The 21,350-nt window shown below is 56.2% G+C and overlaps 1 protein-coding gene across 7 annotated transcripts in view; it reads right to left on the reverse strand.

Moving 5' to 3' along the window:
• The window catches only part of Kdm4b (lysine demethylase 4B), a 98,247-nt gene that overhangs the window by 39,288 nt on the left and 37,609 nt on the right, over window positions 1-21,350 (reverse strand). For all 7 annotated transcript variants that reach the window (XR_008220292.1, XM_052746871.1, XM_052746868.1 and 4 more), the window contains 3 exons: window positions 8,638-8,687; window positions 4,770-4,873; window positions 1,266-1,403 (listed from right to left, as the gene is read on the reverse strand). Coding sequence is in view for 6 of the 7 variants with exons in the window: in XM_052746871.1 (XP_052602831.1) it covers window positions 1,266-1,403; window positions 4,770-4,873; window positions 8,638-8,687 (292 nt within the window). In the remaining variant the exon portion in view is untranslated. The remainder of the gene's footprint in view (window positions 1-1,265; window positions 1,404-4,769; window positions 4,874-8,637; window positions 8,688-21,350) is intronic.

Raw genomic sequence — 21,350 nt, forward strand, 5'->3', positions numbered from 1 at the left:
CACGCTACGCTGCCTGACAATGTGAGCATGGTGCCATTGCGGACAGCACTCTCCAAATGCTGCTTGTTTGTGAACACATGGCTGAGCCTGGAATTGCTTTTACTATCTGGGCAGTTCCTGTTGTGACTGCGGCTGAGACAGTCCCACAAGCACAGAACCCCGCCATCACAGCTCAATTTGCCACAGGTGCAGGTGATCTCAGCTGCCATCCCACCAGCCCTGACCATTTAAGGGTTTAACCAATCAAAACAGGACACAGGTCCCAATCCTGGGTCATGCCACCTCCCCCCAGACTTAGTGTTTCATGAAGACTGAAGATATGCTTCAGCGACCCTGGAGCATACCACCAGGTCCATGCCACGTTCTTAGTGAGCACCTGCCCAGAGCTCAGATCCTGGCTTCATGACCAGTCACAAAAGGAGACAACTGCCCCACAAGGCAGGGTGAGGGCAGCAAGCAGGGGAAGATGGGGAAATGGCCCTGTGGGTGAAGCAGCTGTTGGCCTGACTTCTCATCCTCAGAACCCACAAAAAGTTGGATGTACTAATGCATGCCAGTGAGATGGGAAACTGATAGGGCATCCAAGAAGCCATGGCCAGGAGACCCTGCCTCCCATAGGAAGATGACAGAAAGTGGGACACATGTGCACACACGTGTACAAGGAAAGCAGCAAAACAGAGAAAAGCTAAATGACGGCTCAGTCCTGGGCATGGGGGCATCCTGTGATCCTGCCACTAGAGAGGATGAGGCCGTACCAAGCCAGACCATGTTTGATGTCTCAAAATCCCAAACTAACTAATAAATAACTTTGCTCAACAACAAAGGCCAGCTTGCCAGAGCATCACTGTATGGTCTACACAGAGAAACCCTGTCTCAAAAAAACAAAACAAAAAGGAAGAGGAGGAGGAGGAGGAGGGAAAAGGAAGGTAGGAAGGAAAGAGAGAGAGAGAGAGAGAGAGAGAGAGAGAGAGAGAGAGAGAGAGAGAGAGAGGGAGGGAGGGAGGGAGGGAGGGAGGGAGGGAGGGAGAGAGAGAGAGAGAGAGAGAAAGAGAGAGAGAGAAAGAAAGAAAGAAAGAAAGAAAGAAAGAAAGAAAGAAAGAAAGAAAGAAAGAAAGAAAGAAAGAAGAAATGAAAAAGCCAAAGACCTGGTTCCTTGAAGAAGACAGAACCCACCCACACCACCCCTTGAACACTGCCAGCAGCTGGGCTGCACCCACGTGAGTACAGGGCTGTTCCCACTCACCCACCAAACGCTCTGCACCTACCTGTGTAGCCACTTTGCCATAGTCAATCCAGCGTAGTGTGGCAAAGTTGGTGGACTCTGCACAGTTGAAGCCGTGGTTGAAGCCCGCGTGGTAACCATAGGGGAAAGTGATCATGAACTCCCCAGCTTCCTGGGTGATCTACGGAGAAGAGTGACGGACTCAGTGGCGAGGCTGGCTCGAGGGTGGCTCACAGCCGCTGGAGCCCTGGGATGAACTTGTGGATCAGCAATGGCACAGAGCTCAGGAGCCTATGGGACCCTGCCAGGCTTAGAGACTGTGGGTTTAGGGCTGGCAAAATGCTTAGTGCTAAAAGCGTTTGCTGCCTGCCAGGCCTGACAACCTGGGTTCAGTCCCCAGGTCTCACACTCATACCTGACTTCTATGGGTTATCCTCAGACCTCAGCATGCATGCTACAGCACTCACACCCACAAAATACATAAAGTTTTTTAAAAAGAGAGAGCTGGGCATGTGGTGCACACCTTTAAACCCAGCACTCAGGGGCAGGTAGATCTCTGTGAGTTCCAGGCTAGTCTGGTCTACACAGTGAGGCACTGTCTCAGACAAGCAACCACAGAGCAAAGCTGTTATGGTGGAACATGTCAGTCATTCCAGCCCTTGGTAGCTGAGACAGGAGAGTCACCTAGTTTGAGACTAGGTTGGTCTACATGAAAAGACCTGGTTCCAGTCCTGGCCACCAAAGGATACAGGGCAAGCACCATGTTCCTCACTCTGCACTGTGGCCACCATGGTCTGGCCATCCCACCCAGGCCAAGAGACGTCATTCACCAGAGTGCAGCACTGGGCCATGGACTGCTAGAGCCTCACCCACCCTCTCTGAGGCCACAGCACACGCAAGCACAGGAGGTGCCCTACAGGACATCGCTGATGCATATGGCTCTCCATGAGGCAGGTGTGGACACAGCCCTTTGTTCCAGGGACAGCACTCTGGAACACCTGCCAACCTGCAGACCTCCGTCCCTGAGACGAGGCTGCATCACAGCCCAGGAGAGACGGAGGACACACACTCCTCAGAGGAGGGACAGAGCCTCATCTGTGATGGGGAAACTGAGGTTCCAGGAGGAAGAGGGTGTCTCTTGGAGGTTGCTGGCCCCTCACTGTCCACTGTGCAGGCAGAAAGGCGTGAAGAGCACAGATGTCTAGGATCCCGAGCTTGACATGTGTCAACAAAGGAGGAAGATTCCAGAGCCCTGGGGAGGCCCTGTCACTCGGCCTGGCTCACTCTGCAATCCTGGTCACCCTGGCTTCTCGTCTCAAGCACACAGGAGAGTGTTTCACTGGTTTCTGAGCCTCTACAGATGGCCCGGGTGAATGGCACCACCCGGTTTGTCTGCCACAGTGGCTCACTGTGACACGGACCGCACTGAGATGGTGTCGGGTGACTTCTCTCTGAGCACTCCAAGTCACAATGATACTACTCTAACTCCCTGCCCCCAACCCCTCACCCCGGGCGCTTGAGCTGTGTCCCCCAGAGGCCACCGAGTCACGTCATTGGATTCCTCTTGGCAACTCTGGGGAGAGAGTAGACACTACAGTGGGGACTTAGAGCCCCAGCCACTCCTCAAAAAATCCATCAAAACCAACACGGCCCAGAGCGCAGCCTGCCCTGGAGAATGCACCAATATTTTTCTTTTCAAATAATTAATTGTGCCAATCAAGGGAAGTCAGCTACATTAAGTTATGTTTTAAAATTCCTGCCCAAGTGACAGCCCCTCACGGCAAAATGAAGGATGGCCGACTGTGACACAGGAGTGTCCCTTGGGGAATCTTAGCTGCTTCACGGTGAGCTCTAAGTGGGCGAGGGGAAGGGAGGTCTGGAGGCAGCAGTGGAGACACCGCTCACAGCTGGCCCTCTCCAGCTGTCCAGCATCCACGGTGCGCACATGTGGGGAGCTGTAACATTCTGGGGCGCAGCATACCACACATGCTGAGGCCAACAGTAAGGATGCAGGTATGGGCAGACACCACAGCCATGAGAAAGTCCTGCTCAGGTAGGCGACAGAACTGGGCTCCTGTCACAGCCACTGTGTCCCGATGCCCTGATCCCCTGTAGCTGCCTTCCCCTTCTCTGCTGTCAACAGAGCCCAGGGATAAATGAGCAGGCCTTAGATGATGGATGATGGTGCGGCAGAGTCACAGGAGCCAGGGCCGGCGCCAGTCAGGGAGAAAGCTGGAGACGCTTCAGCAGGACAGATTACAGAAATACACACTCTTAATTATTAACGAGTTGGCTATTGATCAGTTTTCCCTTCTAAAAGTAAATACCATTACAGACTCACAAGTGCAGCGTGCAGCTGCTCGTCTGAAGGGTGACAGGAATTCTGATGAGGGCACCCACAACTCATGTGCAAGAGGACGCTCATCTCTCGCCTTTGCTCTGTCCTCAGGTCCCATCCCAAGATGGGGCAGCTACCTTCTGATGTCAGACAAGGGCCTTCACCCACAAGCCTTTGGGGCAGGTCAGGCCCCAGACACCCAAACCAGCAGTGTGAGGAGCATGGCTCCAGTGTTGCAGCCTCTGTAGTCTGGAGGCCAGCCAGCTGCCCTGGGCTGGGCACCATGTGCAATCCATGGTACTGCCGAGCACTGCCCCGCGGGAAGGGACCAGGCAGTCACTCTGTCCACAGCGGTCCCTGTGCATGAAGCACCAGCCTGCAGAACATTCCCAAGCTGGTTGCAGATACTTCTCACTTCCACAAGCAACAACGCTGCCACCTGACAATGGGATCTGTGCTTCTCAGAGCCAGAGCCGGGAGCAGCCTCCGGGCTGCACCAGCAGGAAGAACACAGCGGATGTTGCGGGTGCCTTGATTGAAATGTCAGGAGCAATTTCCAACATGCTGACGCCCTGTGTGAGCACGGAGCGAGGGGGTCTCATCACAGAACTCGCTCTTAGGCTGACAAATTGCTCTTCAAAGAGACCTTCAGAAACAGCTGTCCTGAGGGCCCTTTCAACTCCCTGGTCCCCAGAGCACACAGGCTTATACTCCTCTGCTGACGCATGCCCAGTTGGGCTAGCCTTCCCTGCTGGGATGCACACCATGTTGCCCAAAGAAACCTGAGGTCCTAGGTTTGTAAACTTGTCAATCCAGGAGTAGGAAGCCCACTGCCAACTGTCCCCCCAACAGCTGCCACAGGGCTGCCTCACCCACCTCAGACATCCTCCGTTATAGCCTCTACAGCGGCACACTGAATGGACTCAGTCTCCACGCTCAGGAATGCTGATCCACTCATTGCTAAGCAGGACCCCTGCACTCCGTGGCCAGGCACCCTGCTGGCTGTAAGCAGCTAACACTAGATGTGGCCTGGGCAGTGAGGGACCTGTACTTGGGCACAGGGCTCTGTGTGGTTTGGAGACAACGAAGACCCTGCCAAACCCACACTTGTCCCATACCCTCCCCCACTTCCCCTGTAGAAGAACAAGAGGTCACCTGCCAAGACCAGTTGGTCACCATTCTAGAACCTTCTCTGGGGCCTGTACATACCCGGCTGAAGGGGATGCCATACTTCTTCAGGATGATGGGCGAGATGAGTGTCATCTTGTGCCTCAAGAAAGCATCACAGCCCTGTGAGCTCCCAGGGAAGAAGCCTGGGTAGAGGAGAGCAGTGTCAGAATGGGTATCAGTGTGGGAACAGGGGTTGTTGGCCTCATCCTAGGGAGTGGGCACTAAGCTGGGACCTCAGACAGGTCTCAGACCAGTGCCTCAGCCCCAGGCTCAGTGGAGTGGATCACAGCATGTCACTTCCCAGCACTGTGCAAGACAGAAGCAGCTGCCACTTACGTGACTGCCCAGCAGACACCTTCCAGCAAACTCTTAGGAGCGTCTACCCTGTTCACCAGGACACAGCATTCCAGGACCATATGGGTGGGGCATGGCAAGCTCGCAGATTTAGCTCCTCCCTGGAGGGTACTGGAAGCTCAGAGGAACAAGGCTAAGACTCAAGGTCACCACCAAGAGACAACACAGGTATAACAGTTGTGAGCGGCCTCCTGGTCCTAGCACCTCAGTAGCCCAGGGGAGAAAGTTGAGGTCCCAGAACACAACTGACCTCAGGACAGAGAGCAGCCTATGTTCCCATTGGGGTCCCCTCACTTCCCCAGGCAGATGTTCCATTTGCCTCAGAGCAGGGACGGCTGTCTCAAGGCTCAACCACATCCTAGGATCCCAACATGGATCCTGGCCTTGGGCTCCTTGGGGTGAAATGCACAGTTCCCAGTGTGGAGGGAATGTCCCTTCAGAAGCCAAGGGTAGGCTGGGGCTCAGCCACACCCTGTCAGAACCAAGATGGGCAGTATAGGGAGCAACCAAGGCAGGGCATACCCAGCCCCTAGAGAGCTGCTCACCCACACTAGCCTGTGCATCCTCAGAGCATGCCTGCACGCCATCACCCTACCACAGCAAGGGTCACAGAAGTCTGCTGTGGGAAAAGCAGAGGGTGATGATAGAACTGACCCACAGCCTCAGCCTGGGGAACTTTCCAGAATCCCACACAAACACGCACCCTAGCCTCCAGGCTAGCATGCCCCTGGTCGGTCTCTGCTTCAAGAGCACATGTTGATGGGTGTGAGCGTGCGTGCTCACAGACACATGCACAGACGCATGGGGAGCAGGGCTTGGAGGCCCTGACTGCTGGCAGGAGGCTGAGCTGGAAGAGCAGGCTCCAGAGGGGATGAGGACCGCATCCCCATCTTTCCTTCCTTGATGCTAAAAGCGCCTTGGTTAAAATTATGACTGCCGCTGCCAGCCACACGTCCCCCTTTTAATGCACGGCTTAAGTGACTCTCATTAGGACCCTAATAAAGGCTCGCATCTGAAGTGATTAGCGCCCCCACATTAGTGCTCTCCCGCGGGCGCTTTTCCCCGTAAGCCCATTTACGGCTCAGCTATTCATTTTCTGTGCTAACTGTGAGCCCACTCCACCCGGCTCTGCCGTGGGTGGCATCAGTGGCGCATGCCCAAAGAAGGTCTCAGGGCTGTCAAGGCCAGAGCTGTGGGGGAGCTAGCTGTATGTGCCTCTTGCAGACACTGCTAGGTCATGCATCCTGCCTCCCTGTCCTGTCCCCACCCTACCCCTCCCCTGAGCAGACTTCTCAGTCCTTTCTTGGGTTCCAGGCAGCTGCCCCACCCTGCTGGCTCTTTTCTTTAGGAGGCAGGGTCTCACTAAGTGGGCCAGGCTGGTCTGGAACTCACAGAGATCCACCTGCCTCTGCCTCCTGAGTGCTGGGATTAAAGGAGTGTGCCACCATGCCCTACAGGTGTTTGAAGCAGCCGCTCTGGAGCCTCAGAACTGAAATTCTGCAGCTGGCTCTCCCTTCCCCCAGCTTCTGCACACACCTTCTGGGAAGGCAAGCTGTTACCTACATCCCCTGCAGGCACTGGAAATGGGGATGTGGCTACTGGGGTGGACAGAGGGCACTGAGATCCTGACCATTTATTGTTCTGAGGTCGGCCTCACTGTCTCCAGAGGAGGCCACAGAGCAAGAAGCACCTGAGCCTGGCTCACTGAACCACATCCCACGCGGGGGAGACACTGTCATGTCAGCAGGGGTCAGGCAGAAACTGTGAGCAGAGGAACATAAGCAGCATCAGCTCGCTCAGGACACTCCCCAGGACCTGTGGCATCACTTCCAGGGCCAGAAGAGACTCTGCATTTGGCCCAAGTGAAAGACCCTGAGCCGGGAGCATCCTGGGCCCAGTATCCTCATGGCCCTCAGAGGAAGGCTGGGGCGAGGGGAGAGACAGAGAACATGGGAGATGCTGTACTGTTGGCACTGAACTAGGAAGAAGGGGTGGAGAGCTGAGGGACGTGGGCCTCTAGAATGGTGGGTTGCAGCACTCCCAGGACACCCTGCCATGCCTATGGACTCTAAACTGTGGAGGTGCCTTCTAGGCTGTTTACAATGACCAAGGTTGTGGTGCTTGGGCACAGTGGGGCTGGGAAGCGGTGGCCAGAGCTGCCTTAGGGGCCACACTCAAGTCCACACTGTGAACACCACAGTGGGAGACGTCTAGGGCTCCATCTGCAGCTGTGGGTTTCCAGCAGATGGGTCCTGCAGGACCCAGGTTAGCCTTCCTGAGGGGCTGCACAGCTGAGAATTTCCAGAAGCTCAGAGCTGCCATAGACCTGACTGCCCACCAAGGCCATCAGAAGGGCTGTGTGGCTAGCTAGTCCATCTCAGTCCTGACAGCCCTGGCTAGCAGAAGATGACGCCTGTGTTAGGGCTGCTCTGGGGATGACAGAGGACAGACAGACCTTTCAAGCAGTCAGGACTCACACCTCTCAATGTGTGTGTCTGAGGTTCCCATATACAGATTTACACCGGATGAAGGGAATGGGTGAGCTGGGCATGGTGGCACGGGCCTGTCACCCCAGCATTTTGGAGGCTGAAGCAGGAGGATTTTGAGTTCAAGGACCAGCCTGGGCTACAAAGTAGTTCAAGACCAACCTGGGCAACTTAGCAAAACTCTGTCTCAAAAAGCCAACAAAAAGCTGCGTAGTAGTGGTGCATGCCTACAATTCCAGCACTCAGGAGGCAAAGGCAGGTGGATCTCTGTGAGTTCAAGGCCAGCCTGATCTATAGAGTGAGATCCAGGGCAGTCAAGGATACACAGTGAAACCATCTGGAGAAACCAAAAACAAACAAAGCCAACAAAAGAAAAACCAACATAGTGGCAGCTTGAGGCCCTGGGTCCCATCCTGTACCAGAGCATGGTGGGAGAAAGGAACAGCTCAGTGTGGTGGCACACACGCCTGTCCCAGCATGCCCGAGATTCAGGCAGGAGGATGGAGAGTTCTCCACCAGTCTGGGCTACAAATCTAAACCCAGTGTGAAAGCCAGGCACGGCTCGCTGCACCCCATCTGAGCACATGTCACTGGTGGAAGACTGAGCTGCACTCCCACGGACTTCAGAGAGCCAGGCTAGGCCATGCTGCCACCAGCCCCACTGACAAGGTGACTCTATGATGTCTTTCCCTGCACTTAGGAGCCCTGGAGTCAGGAGATCAGGGTCACGCTCCCTCCTGACTCCCCCAAACACAGATAGGGTCTCTAGTCGGAACCTCTCTGCTGCCTGAGCCCTGGAGTCAGGAGATCAGGGTCACGCTCCCTCCCGACTCCCCCAAACACAGATAGGGTCTCTAGTCGGAACCTCTCTGCTGCCTGAGCCCTGGCTGCTTAGTCCCTTTCTGACAGTCAGGACCCAAAGCTTTGCCATCAGCCCAGGGAGAGGGCCCAGAGGGGTGGCTGCAGGGTGGCCGTGTGACCAGCAGACAGGCACAGTGAGACTCACCTGGACGGGCCACCTGCCTGTCTCACCTTTGTCCCTGTCCCGTTGGGGCTCAGACACCTACCTATGGCCAGGCGCTCCAGGCGCTTGCCGTGCTCCGGTGGGATGGCGTACCTGTGAGAGAAGGAGGCACATCAGAGCGAGGACCTCTGGCCAGCGCAGTCCACACTCAGACAGCAGACAGGGCTGTCACCACCAAACCGTAAGGCAGGGGGTCCCACTGGGGGAGCTCCTGGAGTGGAGCGGGAAGGCTGGGGTGTGGCTTGGCACCCTTCAGGGCTCAGACACAACAGGATGCAGGAGCCAAGGCAGAGAAGCCCAAAAGAGCCCAGAAGTGAGGAGTTTTCCAATGAAATAAAAAGGTGGTGGGAGACTCGGCCACTGTCCTGTCACTGCATCTGCGGAGGACACAATAAGGAATTTTCAGGTACCCCCAGGACTCTGTCTGAGGAAACCTGAGCACGCTCAGCTGCGGGGTTACTCCAGAATTTCCATGTCTGGACAAGCTGAGGTCACGCTTCTGTCCAGGTCTCTTATCTCTCTACAGCTCAAAGCACCGTGATTCTGGGAGCCGTAGGGGTTGGGGCAGGCTTCTGGGAAGCCACCCGAGGCCTGGAAGGAACCAATTCCCAGCTCTGGCCACAATGATGAATGCGGCATCCCCAGTCCACAGTGCCTTCCACTTAATTAGCGCCTGTAATTAGGAGTTGTAAAGATAAGATTAATTGAATCTGGCGGCTGCTGGAAGTTTAATACATTGGAACACGCCTGGCGTTATCGGGAAGTGCAGCCTGCAGGCCGCTAGCCAGGGGTGCAGAAGGGCGGCCCTGGGGAGACAAGCTTGTGGACGGGTGGCAGGGAGCAGCAGTACTAGGAACCTCTATGCTTCGCTACAGTCAGATGAGGCCACAAAAACTGTGCCCAGCCGAAGGCCACAGCCAACAAACACCTTGATCCCCAAGCTGAGGCCAGGGTGAGGGTCCAATGCTAAACCCGGAAGAAGCTGCAGAAGTCAGGGTAGCCAGGACCATCTTGAAGGACAACTATGGGTGGCCACAGTCAAGTGCAGAGTCAACCTTCCCATGGATCCTTCCATACCCACACCCACAAGAACCACGCCTATGCTTGGGCCAGCTCTGTGCTGGGGCATCATCGACACTCAGGCTTGGCTTTGCAAAGGGCAGTCTAGGCTGGGAACCATGCACCACCCTGCCAAGGATCAGGAGCCACCTCAACACCATGACTCCATCTCGGAGCTGCAGCACAGGCAAGTGCCCCACTGCAAGGTCCAACTCCCCACAGCCTCAATATCCCATGCCCTAGCAGCTGTGCACAGATAGCACCACATCTGCACAGACAGCACCCACACTGGTCCTGGGCAGCAGCCACCGTCGCAGACTGATCCAAGCTCTCTCGTGTGTCAGCTCTGGTCACTGCTTGCATATTGCCCACCTTGGCATCCCCACCTCACCTCCGCTCTCCCACCTGTATCGATGTACACAAACATGCACACACATCCACATGCCCCACGTGTCTTACACCTGCTCCTCTAGGACTGACTGCCCTCGTCTCCACTAATAGCTGAGAAACCTATACCTGCCTGGACCAAGCCACCCTGGGGTGCTTCAGCACGGCAGAGAAGCTTCTAGCAGGCTGGGCTCTGTGGACACTGTGGGCTGCCCTGGGCTGTGTACTGGGTCCAGGAGGACGCTTTGGGGGCTATAGGGAGCCTTCGAGTTGGACACTAAGCAGGCCATTCAAAGCCCTAAGATTCTGAGGTTTAGCTGGCTCTTCCTAGGAGATGCACAGGTCAGAGACCTCATGTCAGGCAGGCTGCATCCTTCTGAACAGTTCCCATAGTCCCCTGGCACCTACCTCCACGTTCTAAAGCCTTTACTGTGCACAAAGTATGTCCAGGAGACCTGCAGCAGAGACAACCCTGTTCTGTGTCTCTAGCATGAGCTACGGACTTGGTTTCCCTGGCAACCGTACTGGGAGACTACACTGGCCATCAGGAGACACCAGCTCTGTGCCTGCACATGGGGGGGGGGGGCTATGCTGAGGGACCCCTGGGAAAGAGACTCAGGTACGAAGCAGAGGAGCAGAGCCTTCTGGGGGAGTGTGAGCTGAGTAGCCCAGGGCCAGCTGGGGGACACATGGCACCTGGCCCTGAGGGTACAGTACAGGTTTCAAGTAAGTGGGGGCATCTCGAGGCCCCAGGGTGCCATGGGTCTCCAGCCCTGTGGGTGGAACTGAGCAGCTGAGCCCTGGTGCAATAGGGTAAAGAGGCCTCAGCGGACACACTGGTCTCCCTTCCTGCCCTCCTGCCTGCCTCCCGCCCACGGAGGAGGCCACTATTAATAGTGCAATTTCCGCGGTGTTCTGTTTATCCCCCGGAAGGGCTGATGGATGTGAATAATTACCAGACTATAAAAGCCAGCGTATGTGCTGCTCTCTATCGCTCTAAATCATCAAACAAATAAAGCAAGAAACAGCGTTTCTGAATATAATTTTCCCCTCTAATGGCTCAGAATTATTATCAAGAACAACGAAAATAAATAAGCAAAAGCCTCACCAGTTAAAAACTAAATGACTGTGTCAGAAAGGGGCACAAAGGCCTGGTGGGGAGCAGACTCGCACAGAGCCCCTCACCAGGGTGACAGTGAGCCATGGGCCATACGGCCCAGCTGCTCTAATGTGCTCAGAGCCCTTGGTGGCCTCTGTCTGGCTCCCACAGGCGAGGTACCTCACCAGGCCTTTAGCCCCATCTGAGCCCCAAGCTCCCAGGCCCTGCTGGGGACCATCCTGCTCAGTCCCCACTGATGGCTCTGAGCTGGAGACAGGAGATCATCCTCCAGCTGAGCTCAGGGCTATGGTGACAACACTGAGACTGTGTGCCAAGCGGCGGGCAATGAGGGTGCCTTGTTCACTGTCCGCAGCTGAGGATGAGGGCAGTGACTCCATAGTGCCTGTGCAGCACCAGGCAAGACCTCCGGACAACAGCAACTTGTACAGACCCAGGAAGAGGGGCAGCGTACTCTCATTCTGCCACAGAGGCCAGGCCACATGCCACATGAAGGCCCCTGGCACATGCATGCACACACGTACGCTCTCACCATAACCCTGGATGTACTGTAGATTCAACGGCAGTGGCTCTCCAGGGCCCCAAGAGCTGACCTGTCATGGCCACCCTCAGACACAAAGCCCCCTGGGCTGAGAACAACAGGGCAGCTCCCGTTCTGGGGTTTGCCAGTCCAGCAGGATGGCTTTCCCTCCCCATGAGCCTGAAGCTGCCCAAGCCCCAAAGTGGCCCTCTGCTTGCACCATGAGATCAAAGGCCAAAGACACTGGAGACGTGTCTGACGATCACTGATCTGATGATCACATCAAGTCCTCCCGTGGCCCCTGCACACAGTACCTTAGGATGGGTGTGGTGTCACCCCTCAGGAGGGCTGTTTAACCATCTTGGCTCTGAGGATGAGGTCAGTGTGTCATCCACTGCAAACGGAACCTCAAATGGCCTGGGCTCATCAGAGAAGCAAGCACCAGGTCATAGGCCTCCCTTTGGAAAAAGCTGTGGCCCTGGCCACTGAAGACATAGTGCCACCTGCCCACAGGCTGTGGCTGGGGAGAAGGCCAGGTGTTATCAAGTGAGTCAGGGGCCCTGGCAGAGGTTTCTTAGTGGAAGAGAAAGGAAGGACAAACGAAGCAATGCTGTCAACAGGGACCTGTCAGGGAACAGGCCAGCCCCACAGCAGGGAATCGGCCAGAGAACCGACCCCCTGGGCTGCTAGAAAACTGCTCCAGACAGAAACCTGTACAAAACACTGGGCCAGCCGGGCGTGGTGATGCACTCTTTTAATCCCAGCACCCAGGAAGCAGAGATAGGTGGATCCCTATGAGATCAAGGCCAGCCTGAGCTACATAGTGAGATCTTAAAATGAAAGAGACAGGCCGGGCGGTGGTGGCGCACGCCTTTAATCCCAGCACTCGGGAGGCAGAGCCAGGCGGATCTCTGTGAGTTCGAGGCCAGCCTGGTCTCCAAAGTGAGTTCCAGGAAAGGCGCAAAGCTACACAGAGAAACCCTGTCTCGAAAAACCGAAAAAAAAAAAAAAAAAAAAAAATGAAAGAGACAGAGAGACAGAGACAGAGACAGAGAGAACAAACAAACCAAGCCACTCCACATAAAAGCCTTCGGACAGCCAGGACAGGTGGGACTGTGTTCGCAAGCGTTCCTGCTGTAGTAAAGGGCAACACTGAAGAAGTGATCAGGCAACAGTGGGAGCTAGGTGAGTGGCCCATCACAGACAACCCCAGCAGCTCCACCCTGGAAACAGCAGGCAAAGGAACCCAGCAGGAATGAGACAGCGCTGAGGGAGAGACAAGAGCGGAGCCCAGACTAGCCGCACCCTCAGAGCTGAGCCAAGCCGCAGCACCTCTGCACTGCCCACAGCACAAGGGACTCGGAGAGCACGGGGCTGATAGAGGGGTAAACCAAGGCTGCCTGGTGTCCAAGGTCACCTGTCCTCTGTGTCCCTAGCAACAGGAATGCAGACAAGAGTGGCAGACAACCCCCCGCCCCCACCAGGGTCTTTGAGGCCTGTGGTCACACCAATGGCAAAAGTGAGAAAGGGTGACCCTCACCCTAGCCACAGCCAGGGACACCTTGGAGAGCAAGTACAGGGGACATCTTGGTGTGACTAAAGAGGTCACTGCAGCTGAGTCACAAAAGGAGGGACCCCACAGGTCAGAGTAAAACCTGGACAGGTATTCAAGGTACCCTTGAACTCAGGCATCTGGGCACCGAAGGCACACTGGCAAACCCATTGTCATCCACCCACTGCCCACCCTACAGAGGAGCCACGGAGGATCTGACACTGTCATCCACCCACTGCCCACCCTACAGAGAGGCCACGGAGGATCTGACACTGTCATCCACCCACTGCCCACCCTACAGAGAGGCCACGGAGGATCTGACACTGTCATCCACCCACTGCCCACCCTACAGAGAGGCCACGGAGGATCTGACACACATGGGAAAGGCACATGGGGGCTGCAAACAGCTCCATATGAGGGAACAGGCTTCTGTGTACCCCAATTTGACCATTGCTGCAAAAAGGGGTTCAGTTCACCTGAGCTAAAAGGGGCTTCCAGCCAGGAGCCGCCTGGCCTAGCTGGCACAAGTGAGACCTGCCTATTTGCACCGGGGAATCCCATCTCTTATGGCCTGCCTGCGTGGGTGGTACAGACACAGACTGCAGTGAAGATAGCAGCAGCCAGAACTGGGAAGGCTGCTCCCAGGGTGGAGACTATTGAGCTGCTGACTTTATCTCTAATGGATCGTTTTCTAGGACAATAGGCGGTAGAATTTGGTGTCACACACCAGCAGTGTCAATGGCTTCTTGTAATGACATTTTTATTGAAACACACAGGGGATCTAGAGAGCTGGCTTGGAGAACACAGAGAACTGGAGATGGAACCAACCCCCCACAGGGAAGCTGCTGGTGTTGGGGGAACAGCATCTTGGTGGCCGGGGTGGGGGTAGGTGGATATCTGTGGCTGTCACAACTCCCTGGGGGCCTGGGGAGGAGGTGTGGGCACTGGCCCATTCGTGTCCACCCATCTCAGTTAGCAGATGCTGCATGCTCCGCAGAGGTGTGGGACCCTACTCCAGCCTGGCGATTTTTAGCACATGACCAAGATCAACGCCTACACAGCCACCCATGGCCCTAAGTTGGATGGCACCTACCCTGCACTGCCGAAAGTCTGGGACTTGTTCACAGGAGACGGTCGGAGAGGCAGGTCCTGGTGATGGTGCAGAGCTGGCAAGGAGCCTGGTGCTGCAGGCACGGTATTTGGACTTGTGGCTGTGGGCACGCAGAAGCTTCCAATTCTTGTGTTCCACTGCCCTGAACCATGGCTTAAACAACCAGGAGCTCACACAAAGACACGAGCCTGGACTCCACAGTCCACACATGAACCTGCAGCACTGGTCTCCCAAGCCAGTCACTTGCTCAAACACTGAAAACCGAAGATTAAGGACAGGTCCTCTGGGAACCAGAGGGGGGTGCTGCTCAGGAGGGAGAGGGCATGGGTGGAGAAACAGGCTGTATTCAGGGGACACTCCTGGGACACTGTGGCTGGCATGGTAGGCAGCATAGGCACCAGGCCCGTGGTCACTCAGACCTCTCCGGGGTGAGCCCAGTGCAGACCCAAACTGGGGACACTGTTAGTGGCCCATCAAAAGGACTCCTCTCCCACGGATCCCACTGCACATCCAGATGCAACGCCTGCTGGAGGAACCTTGCAACACTCCACTTGCTCCATGGGGCTCCAGGCTCCTGCACTAGAAGTGGCTGGAACACACCGGGGTCAACTCTCCCCAGTCCTCCACTCTCAAAATCAGGGCAGGAAGCCACTGAGCAGGGCCATTAACCCCATCAGAAGCCAAGGCTGTGGAAGGGTACACACTGTACCAGTGACTGACTTTTGAGCGGAGACAAGGCAAGCACTCTAACTCAAGCAGTGGTTGCTGTGGAAACCAGCTGCTGCGGGGGGGGGGGGGGGGGCTCTTTCCACTGCAGGCTCCTACTTCAGAGCCGCCCCAGGTGACAGGACAGACCTCCTGAGTGGCGGCCAGACGGCTGGGGACACACCTAGCCAGGTCCAGATAGACTAGGGGCATTCCTAGCACACAGCCCCTGTGGTCTCCTGCACCCGAGGTTGTCATGTCATGGCGCTAACCCTAAAGATGCTGAAACGATGCAGGGTCTCCTGCTGCCACCAGACCCAACCAGAGACACTGGGGACATGCTAGTTGTGCCCAGCCACTGGTGTCAAACAGGACAGGACCACACTGTGAACATCTGTGGGTCCCAGAGCCTCCTCCCACATACTAGGGAACCTTCCTCGAAGGCACTCTGCACTGAAGGGACTCCTCACTCCTGACCCAACCTCATCTTCCAGCAGTGCCCCAGTTTCCCACCTGTACCCTGGGGGAGGGGGGGCAACAGACCCAGAGTAGGTGACATCAGATATAGAGTGGCCCAACTGCCTCGTGCTAGTGAGTATGCTGACATTTACGCTAGACCACTCTGCAGGGCCCTGGTGGAGGGCAGGCTGGAGTGGGTTAAGGCTGTGGGCTTGCCCAGTGACCAATGTTGGCTGCCTGCCTACCACCAGTCCTGAGCTAATGCTGGGCCACCAGGTGCTGGCCCGCTAGTACGGAAAGCAGCAGGGACAAAAGCCCTTCTGAGTTTTCTCAGAAGCAAGGACAGTGTTTTCTGAGTGAGGCTCACAGCCAGGTGATGTCCCTCCACCTACAGCAGGTGTGATGGTGGCAGGTCCTGTGCCGTAACCTCTGCAGGGGCAGCCCAATAGTCATCAGCAAACCCTGATACAGTCCTGAAAAGGGGAGTCCCCAGCAGGAAGGTGTACCAAGCACCGCTCCCCCTGGCAGAGCCAACTCTCACACGCAGGTGGAGACAAAATTGGCCTGTTTGTACGAAGTTTGGAAGTGGCCCTTGCCAGGCCATGCAGCCCAGGGACAGATGCACAGACCACAAGGATAAAGGGGGGCAGCTCAACTCCTCAAAGCCAGGATGGCAGTGATAAGTACAGAGGGTAAGGAGGATGACAGGGGCTGCTGCAGAGCGCTCTAGTCCCCAGCACACACGCGAGAGTGCACATGCACACACACCATGGCCCTGGAACAACCTGTCCTCTGTCCCACAGGAAGGGATGAGGGGGCTCCATGGCACACCTGGAGCTTATAAAAAAACTGAGCAACTCAAAGCTGGAGAGATGGCTCAGCAGTTAAGAGCACTGGCTTTTCTTCTAAAGAACCCGGGTTCAATTCCCAGCACCCACATGGCAGCTCACTCCAGTTCCAGGGGATCTGATGCCCTCACATTGATATACATGGAGGCAAAACACCAATGCACATAAAATAAAAATAAAAATAAATACATCAGTGAAAAAAAAACAACTGACCGACTCCTGAGATGAGCCTGGCCTCATCAGGGGACGGTCCCTCCAAGGTCAGGGCTGCTAGAGCAAGGGTGTTCCCATGCAGCCTGGAGGCAGGGGCCTGCTGTAAGCCACCTGGAGAGCCTGAAGGGCCCATACACTCTGCTTCTGAGCCATGGAACCCCAGGCGAGCGCTCCATCTGTGATTCCTCTCCAGGAAGAAGGAAAGGAACTCAAGTCGGCGCAGCGCTGGGCCCAGCTGCCAGCCTGGCACAGAGCCGCTCTGCTCCTTCCTCTCTTGACTTCTCTGATAATGAAAACATTTCATTTTACAGAGTTCATTTCACCTCAGAGTGCAGCGTGGGGAGTTGCCCTGTGGGGAGAGGACACCAGCAGACAACCTCAGCCACACGGTCAAGGACATCAGCAGGGCTGGCCTGTGATGAAGATGACCATAGAGCATACTATGCTCCACATCACCAAGGCCATCAAGCACAAGGGAAGTCAGACAACAGGCTGGCCCAGAGTAGCCAAGGACACTTTACAACTCTAGATGGAAGCCAGGAGCCAGGGGACTGTGCAGGACACTGACGAATCTGCACAGGGCACGGTGTTCACCAGCCAAGAGCCACAGCAGGCAGGGTCTGTGGATGGCAGGAGTGAATCATGGGAAAGCTGAACCGTCAGCTCCTCATCAACAGACCCACCCACCTGCACCATCAAAGGAGGGAGGAAGAGGAGCAGGGGCAGGAGGAGGGGACAGAGGGAGGAAGAGGAGCAGGGGCAGGAGGAGGAGGAGGGGACAGAGAGAGGGAGGAAGAGGAGCAGGGGCAGGAGGAGGGGGAGGAGGGGACAGAGAGAGGGAGGAAGAGGAGCAAGGGAGAGGAATCCCCAACCAAAAAAGTAGGCCATATAACAATCAAAGAGATAAACTCGCAGGCCATCCCCCCAGCTCAGCAGTTGGCCCAAGAGCCCAGCTCAGCTCCAACTCCTCAAATCTATTGCGGGGAGGCTCCATTACCTGCTGCAAGTTAACAGCCCTGCTTTGGGCAAAGAATACAGACAGCTTCCTGCTCAGTGCTTCCAAGGCAGAAAGGCTGGGGACACAGTCAGCGGAGGCCCTGAGAGCCCCAACATGCAGTGATGTCCCGTTGCTCTGACTCTCCAATGATCCCAGGGACACAGCTGCAGGGCAGGCCTGCTACAACCACCTCTCTGGCAAGGCCCGGCTGTGGAAAGGATGTGGAATGGGATGGCTCATCGAGCTAATGGGCACAGGCTGTGACTCAGAGCCGCACCCTGCCGTGTGCACCAGATTCTCTGAATTGCCTGCCATCATCAGAGCGCCGCAGTGGCTAATGACACAGGGCTCATCTTGCTGTACCAAGGGCCCCAATGCCCCAGATTGAGCTCAGGCATGTCACCAGGTTCCCAAGGTAGCTGAGGTGTACAGCACAATCTCAAGAAGCAAAAGGCCAGAGCAGTGGCATCGGGGGTGACAGAGTGACTGGGGCCAGAGTGAGGCCAAAGGCCCAATAAGGAGGCTGCAGGGGCACCGGGGCCAGGGATAATACAGCTGTCCTGCACTAGCTTCTGTATGTCTGGACCAAGCAGTTGAGCTGGCCGGCATGCCAACCCCTGCAGAGCAGAGCCTCAATGCCAGCTGGAGAGCACCCCTGGCTGGCTCTTGGTCACCTTGCCATTTGGGGTTTCCTGGCTTCCAACAGCCCCAGCGGGGTGTGAGGGGGCACACAGCAACCTGTGGGCTGGCCTTTTGCCTCATACACCTGCAGTGTCTGAGACAGGACAGGTCAGGGGACATGGAGCTGGCTGCATCTTTGGGACAGAGAGGCCAAGGCCACCACTGAGATGTGGACTGGGTAGAGAAAGATCCTTCCTGCCCCAATCATACTAGGTGCACCAGCAACACAGCCAGAGCCTGCTGCTAGGCTCTACCAGCCCAGGGTAGCCACCTGGGACAACTGTCACCCTCAGAGAAGGCTCCTTCTGCAGACAGCTCTGCCTCTCATAGAACTCCTAGGATAGCTGAGGACAGGCACCATGGCCAGGTGTTCTGGAGAGGACAGAGTGGCAGAGCAGGGACCAGGGAAGAGCCTCCCCCAGTGGCCACCATCACAGCCACTGGCTTCAGGTGGAAGCAGCAACCTTATACTTCCCTAGTAGAGAGCATCTACACCTCACAGGTGTCATACAGTGGAAACAGGACGGGGGAGGGTCACCTGATGCAAGCCAGATGAGAACCAACCATTGCAAGCCAAGCTGCCTCCTACTGGCTTGGTGGTCAGAAGAACCTGGTAGCAGCTGACCACTGCAGAGGGTCATGCCTATGGTGAGGTGCAGGGACCATCTTTGGTCCCTGAGGATGGGGACTGCAAGGCACTCAGAAGCCAGTACCACCCCAGGTGACACAGGGTAGGTCCCCAGCAGGTCCAGTTGTCCCCTCGGGCCTTAGGTGGTGATGCAGGTGACCTTCCCTAGGCTAGAGCCCAGGGTTTGACTAAGCAGTGGCCACAGATTACCCAGGGAGGAGGAGGAGGAGGAGGAGGAGGAGGAGGAGGAGGAGGAGGAGGAGGAGGAGGAGGAGGAGGAGGAGGAAGAGCCACTGGGAGCCCTGCAAGTGCAAGCGCCTCACTTCTCATGCAAGGCCCTGTCCGCAGGGGCCACACTGCAGCCGCACATGTGTGCCTACCCCTCCAGAGACCCCAGTACAGAAACAGCTTTCTGTGGAAGGCATGAGAACCCACCCCACCTCCAAGTGCCACCTCCACCTGCTGCAACCGTTTCTGGGGGACTGCACAGAGCCTGGGGTTCTCTGCTCTGCCTGCCCAGGGCAGCACATCCCCCACCACCTTCAAAGTCCTTTGACCCTGATCACATCAGCCAAGGCAGCAACAGACCCAGAGAAGCTTCAGAAAACGCTGGGACATGCAGATAGCCTCATGTACCATAACCCATCATGGTGCTGATGCAAAGCAGACACAGCCCACACTAGAGGCTCCGATGGGGGCGGGATAATAATTTCCTCTGGGATTGAAGCCTTTTTCATCCTGCAGGAGGGCTCTTTAAACAGGAAGGTAAGCAACTCAAAATACCTCCAGGAAGTCTCTGAAACCGACCAGTTTCATAAGGCCCCTCCCCACCAGAATGAACAATAAAAGCTGAGGGTCCCCTCAGGAAGCCGAGCTGCCTGAAAGAGGCTCAGACCAGCTGAGGCACCTGGAAAGGACACTCTCTAGCCTGTCCTGTGGCCTGCGGGCTGTGTGATACACTCCAGGTTCCCAGCTCTGTGAGCCGTCACCCATGCTGGGGTGGGCCTTGGTGACGCAGCTGTCTCCCCTCACCCATATGCCTGTCAGTGACCCCAGGAAAACTCACGTTCACCAAGTAGGACTTGGTGGTGTCCATACTTTGGTCTGCTGTGGGGTCCCTACCTGGTGAGTATTCGTGTATCCTGTCTCCTCGGGAAAACTCTTTCTTGTCATACAACAGGGGGAGACAGAGGGCTCAGCAGTGGGGACTCCCCAGTTTTAAGCCGTATCCAGGGAGCAGCATCCACATGTCCAAGAGGGAGAATGTATTAACTCCAATGGTATAACAAGGACCCGAGTAGTGCTGACCCCTTTGAGGTCCCTGCTGGAGCTGGGGACACAGATATAGCTGAAATCCTATCTTTCTGGGGCCCATAGCCTGGTAGGGAGAACCCAAGTCAAATGTACACCTGGTCTGTGTGTCCCCAAGGATACATGGGTCCGGTCCCACCCTGTAATGGTCAGCTGTCAATGTGACAGATCTAAATTGCCCTGGAAGAGCCAACCCACTGAGATAATGCTTTCATCAGACTGGCCTATGGGACGGTGTTCTGATTATGATCAGAGGGGGAAGGCCCAGCCCACTGTGGGAGGTGCCATCCCTGGTGGTATTGGTATCTATAAGAAAGCAGGCTGAGCCAGCCATGGGGAGCAAGCCAGTAAGCAGCACCCTCCATGGCCTCGACATCAGCTCCTGCCCTGACTTCCTGCCATGATGGAGTGAGTACTGCTAGAACGGGTAAGCAGAATCAGCCCTCCTCCCCAAGCTTCTTTAGGTCATGGTGTCTACTGCAGCAACAGAGAGCTAACGAAGACCCTTCCCTGCCATGGGAGGGGGTGACAGGGCGGACGCTCACAGTAGGAGACCCTTGTTTATAGGCAACAGGGCCTCCCTCACCAAGACCAAGACTGAACTCTCCCGGCACTTTCTGTGCCCAAACAAGTGGCCAATGTGTTCACTACTAGCCCTGATGGCCACCCCCAGTCACAGCAGGATACAGGGACCTGCACCCAGTGTGCGGAGTGGGTGACTGGTGGTAAAAGAGGGCCAGCCTGTGGCACACTGCGTGGATTCCCGCCACAGACAGCTGTCCACGTGTGGCCATCACTTTTCAGGGAGCTCCAGGCCTCACAGGCTGCAGGACCAAGTGGCCATGCATGGCCCAGCGCCACCCTCAGGCAGCATGGCTCTCACTGTCTTTGCCAAGGTGCTTCCTAACACTAGGGATGCTCTAGTCCCAAAGAGGTCCACAGCTGACCCACCAGCCTGTCTCTCTGGGGCTGGCACCCACTTCACTGGCCACTCTGATGGCTCCTGACAGCTCAGGGGTCTCTCTGAAGCTAAGCAGTGGGTGCTAGTCAGGTCCTAGTCTCAGCCTCCCGCCAGGGGCTGGCCTGGTTTCTTTTTCTCTGTCTCTGCTTGGTTGAGCTGTAGCCTCACCATGTAGCCCTGGCTGGCCGGCCTGCAGCTCTCATTCTT

This window comes from Peromyscus californicus, unplaced genomic scaffold (genome assembly GCF_007827085.1).
Source record: "Peromyscus californicus insignis strain IS unplaced genomic scaffold, ASM782708v3 Scaffold_1__1_contigs__length_55948999, whole genome shotgun sequence".
Classification (NCBI taxonomy): Eukaryota; Metazoa; Chordata; class Mammalia; order Rodentia; family Cricetidae; genus Peromyscus; species Peromyscus californicus.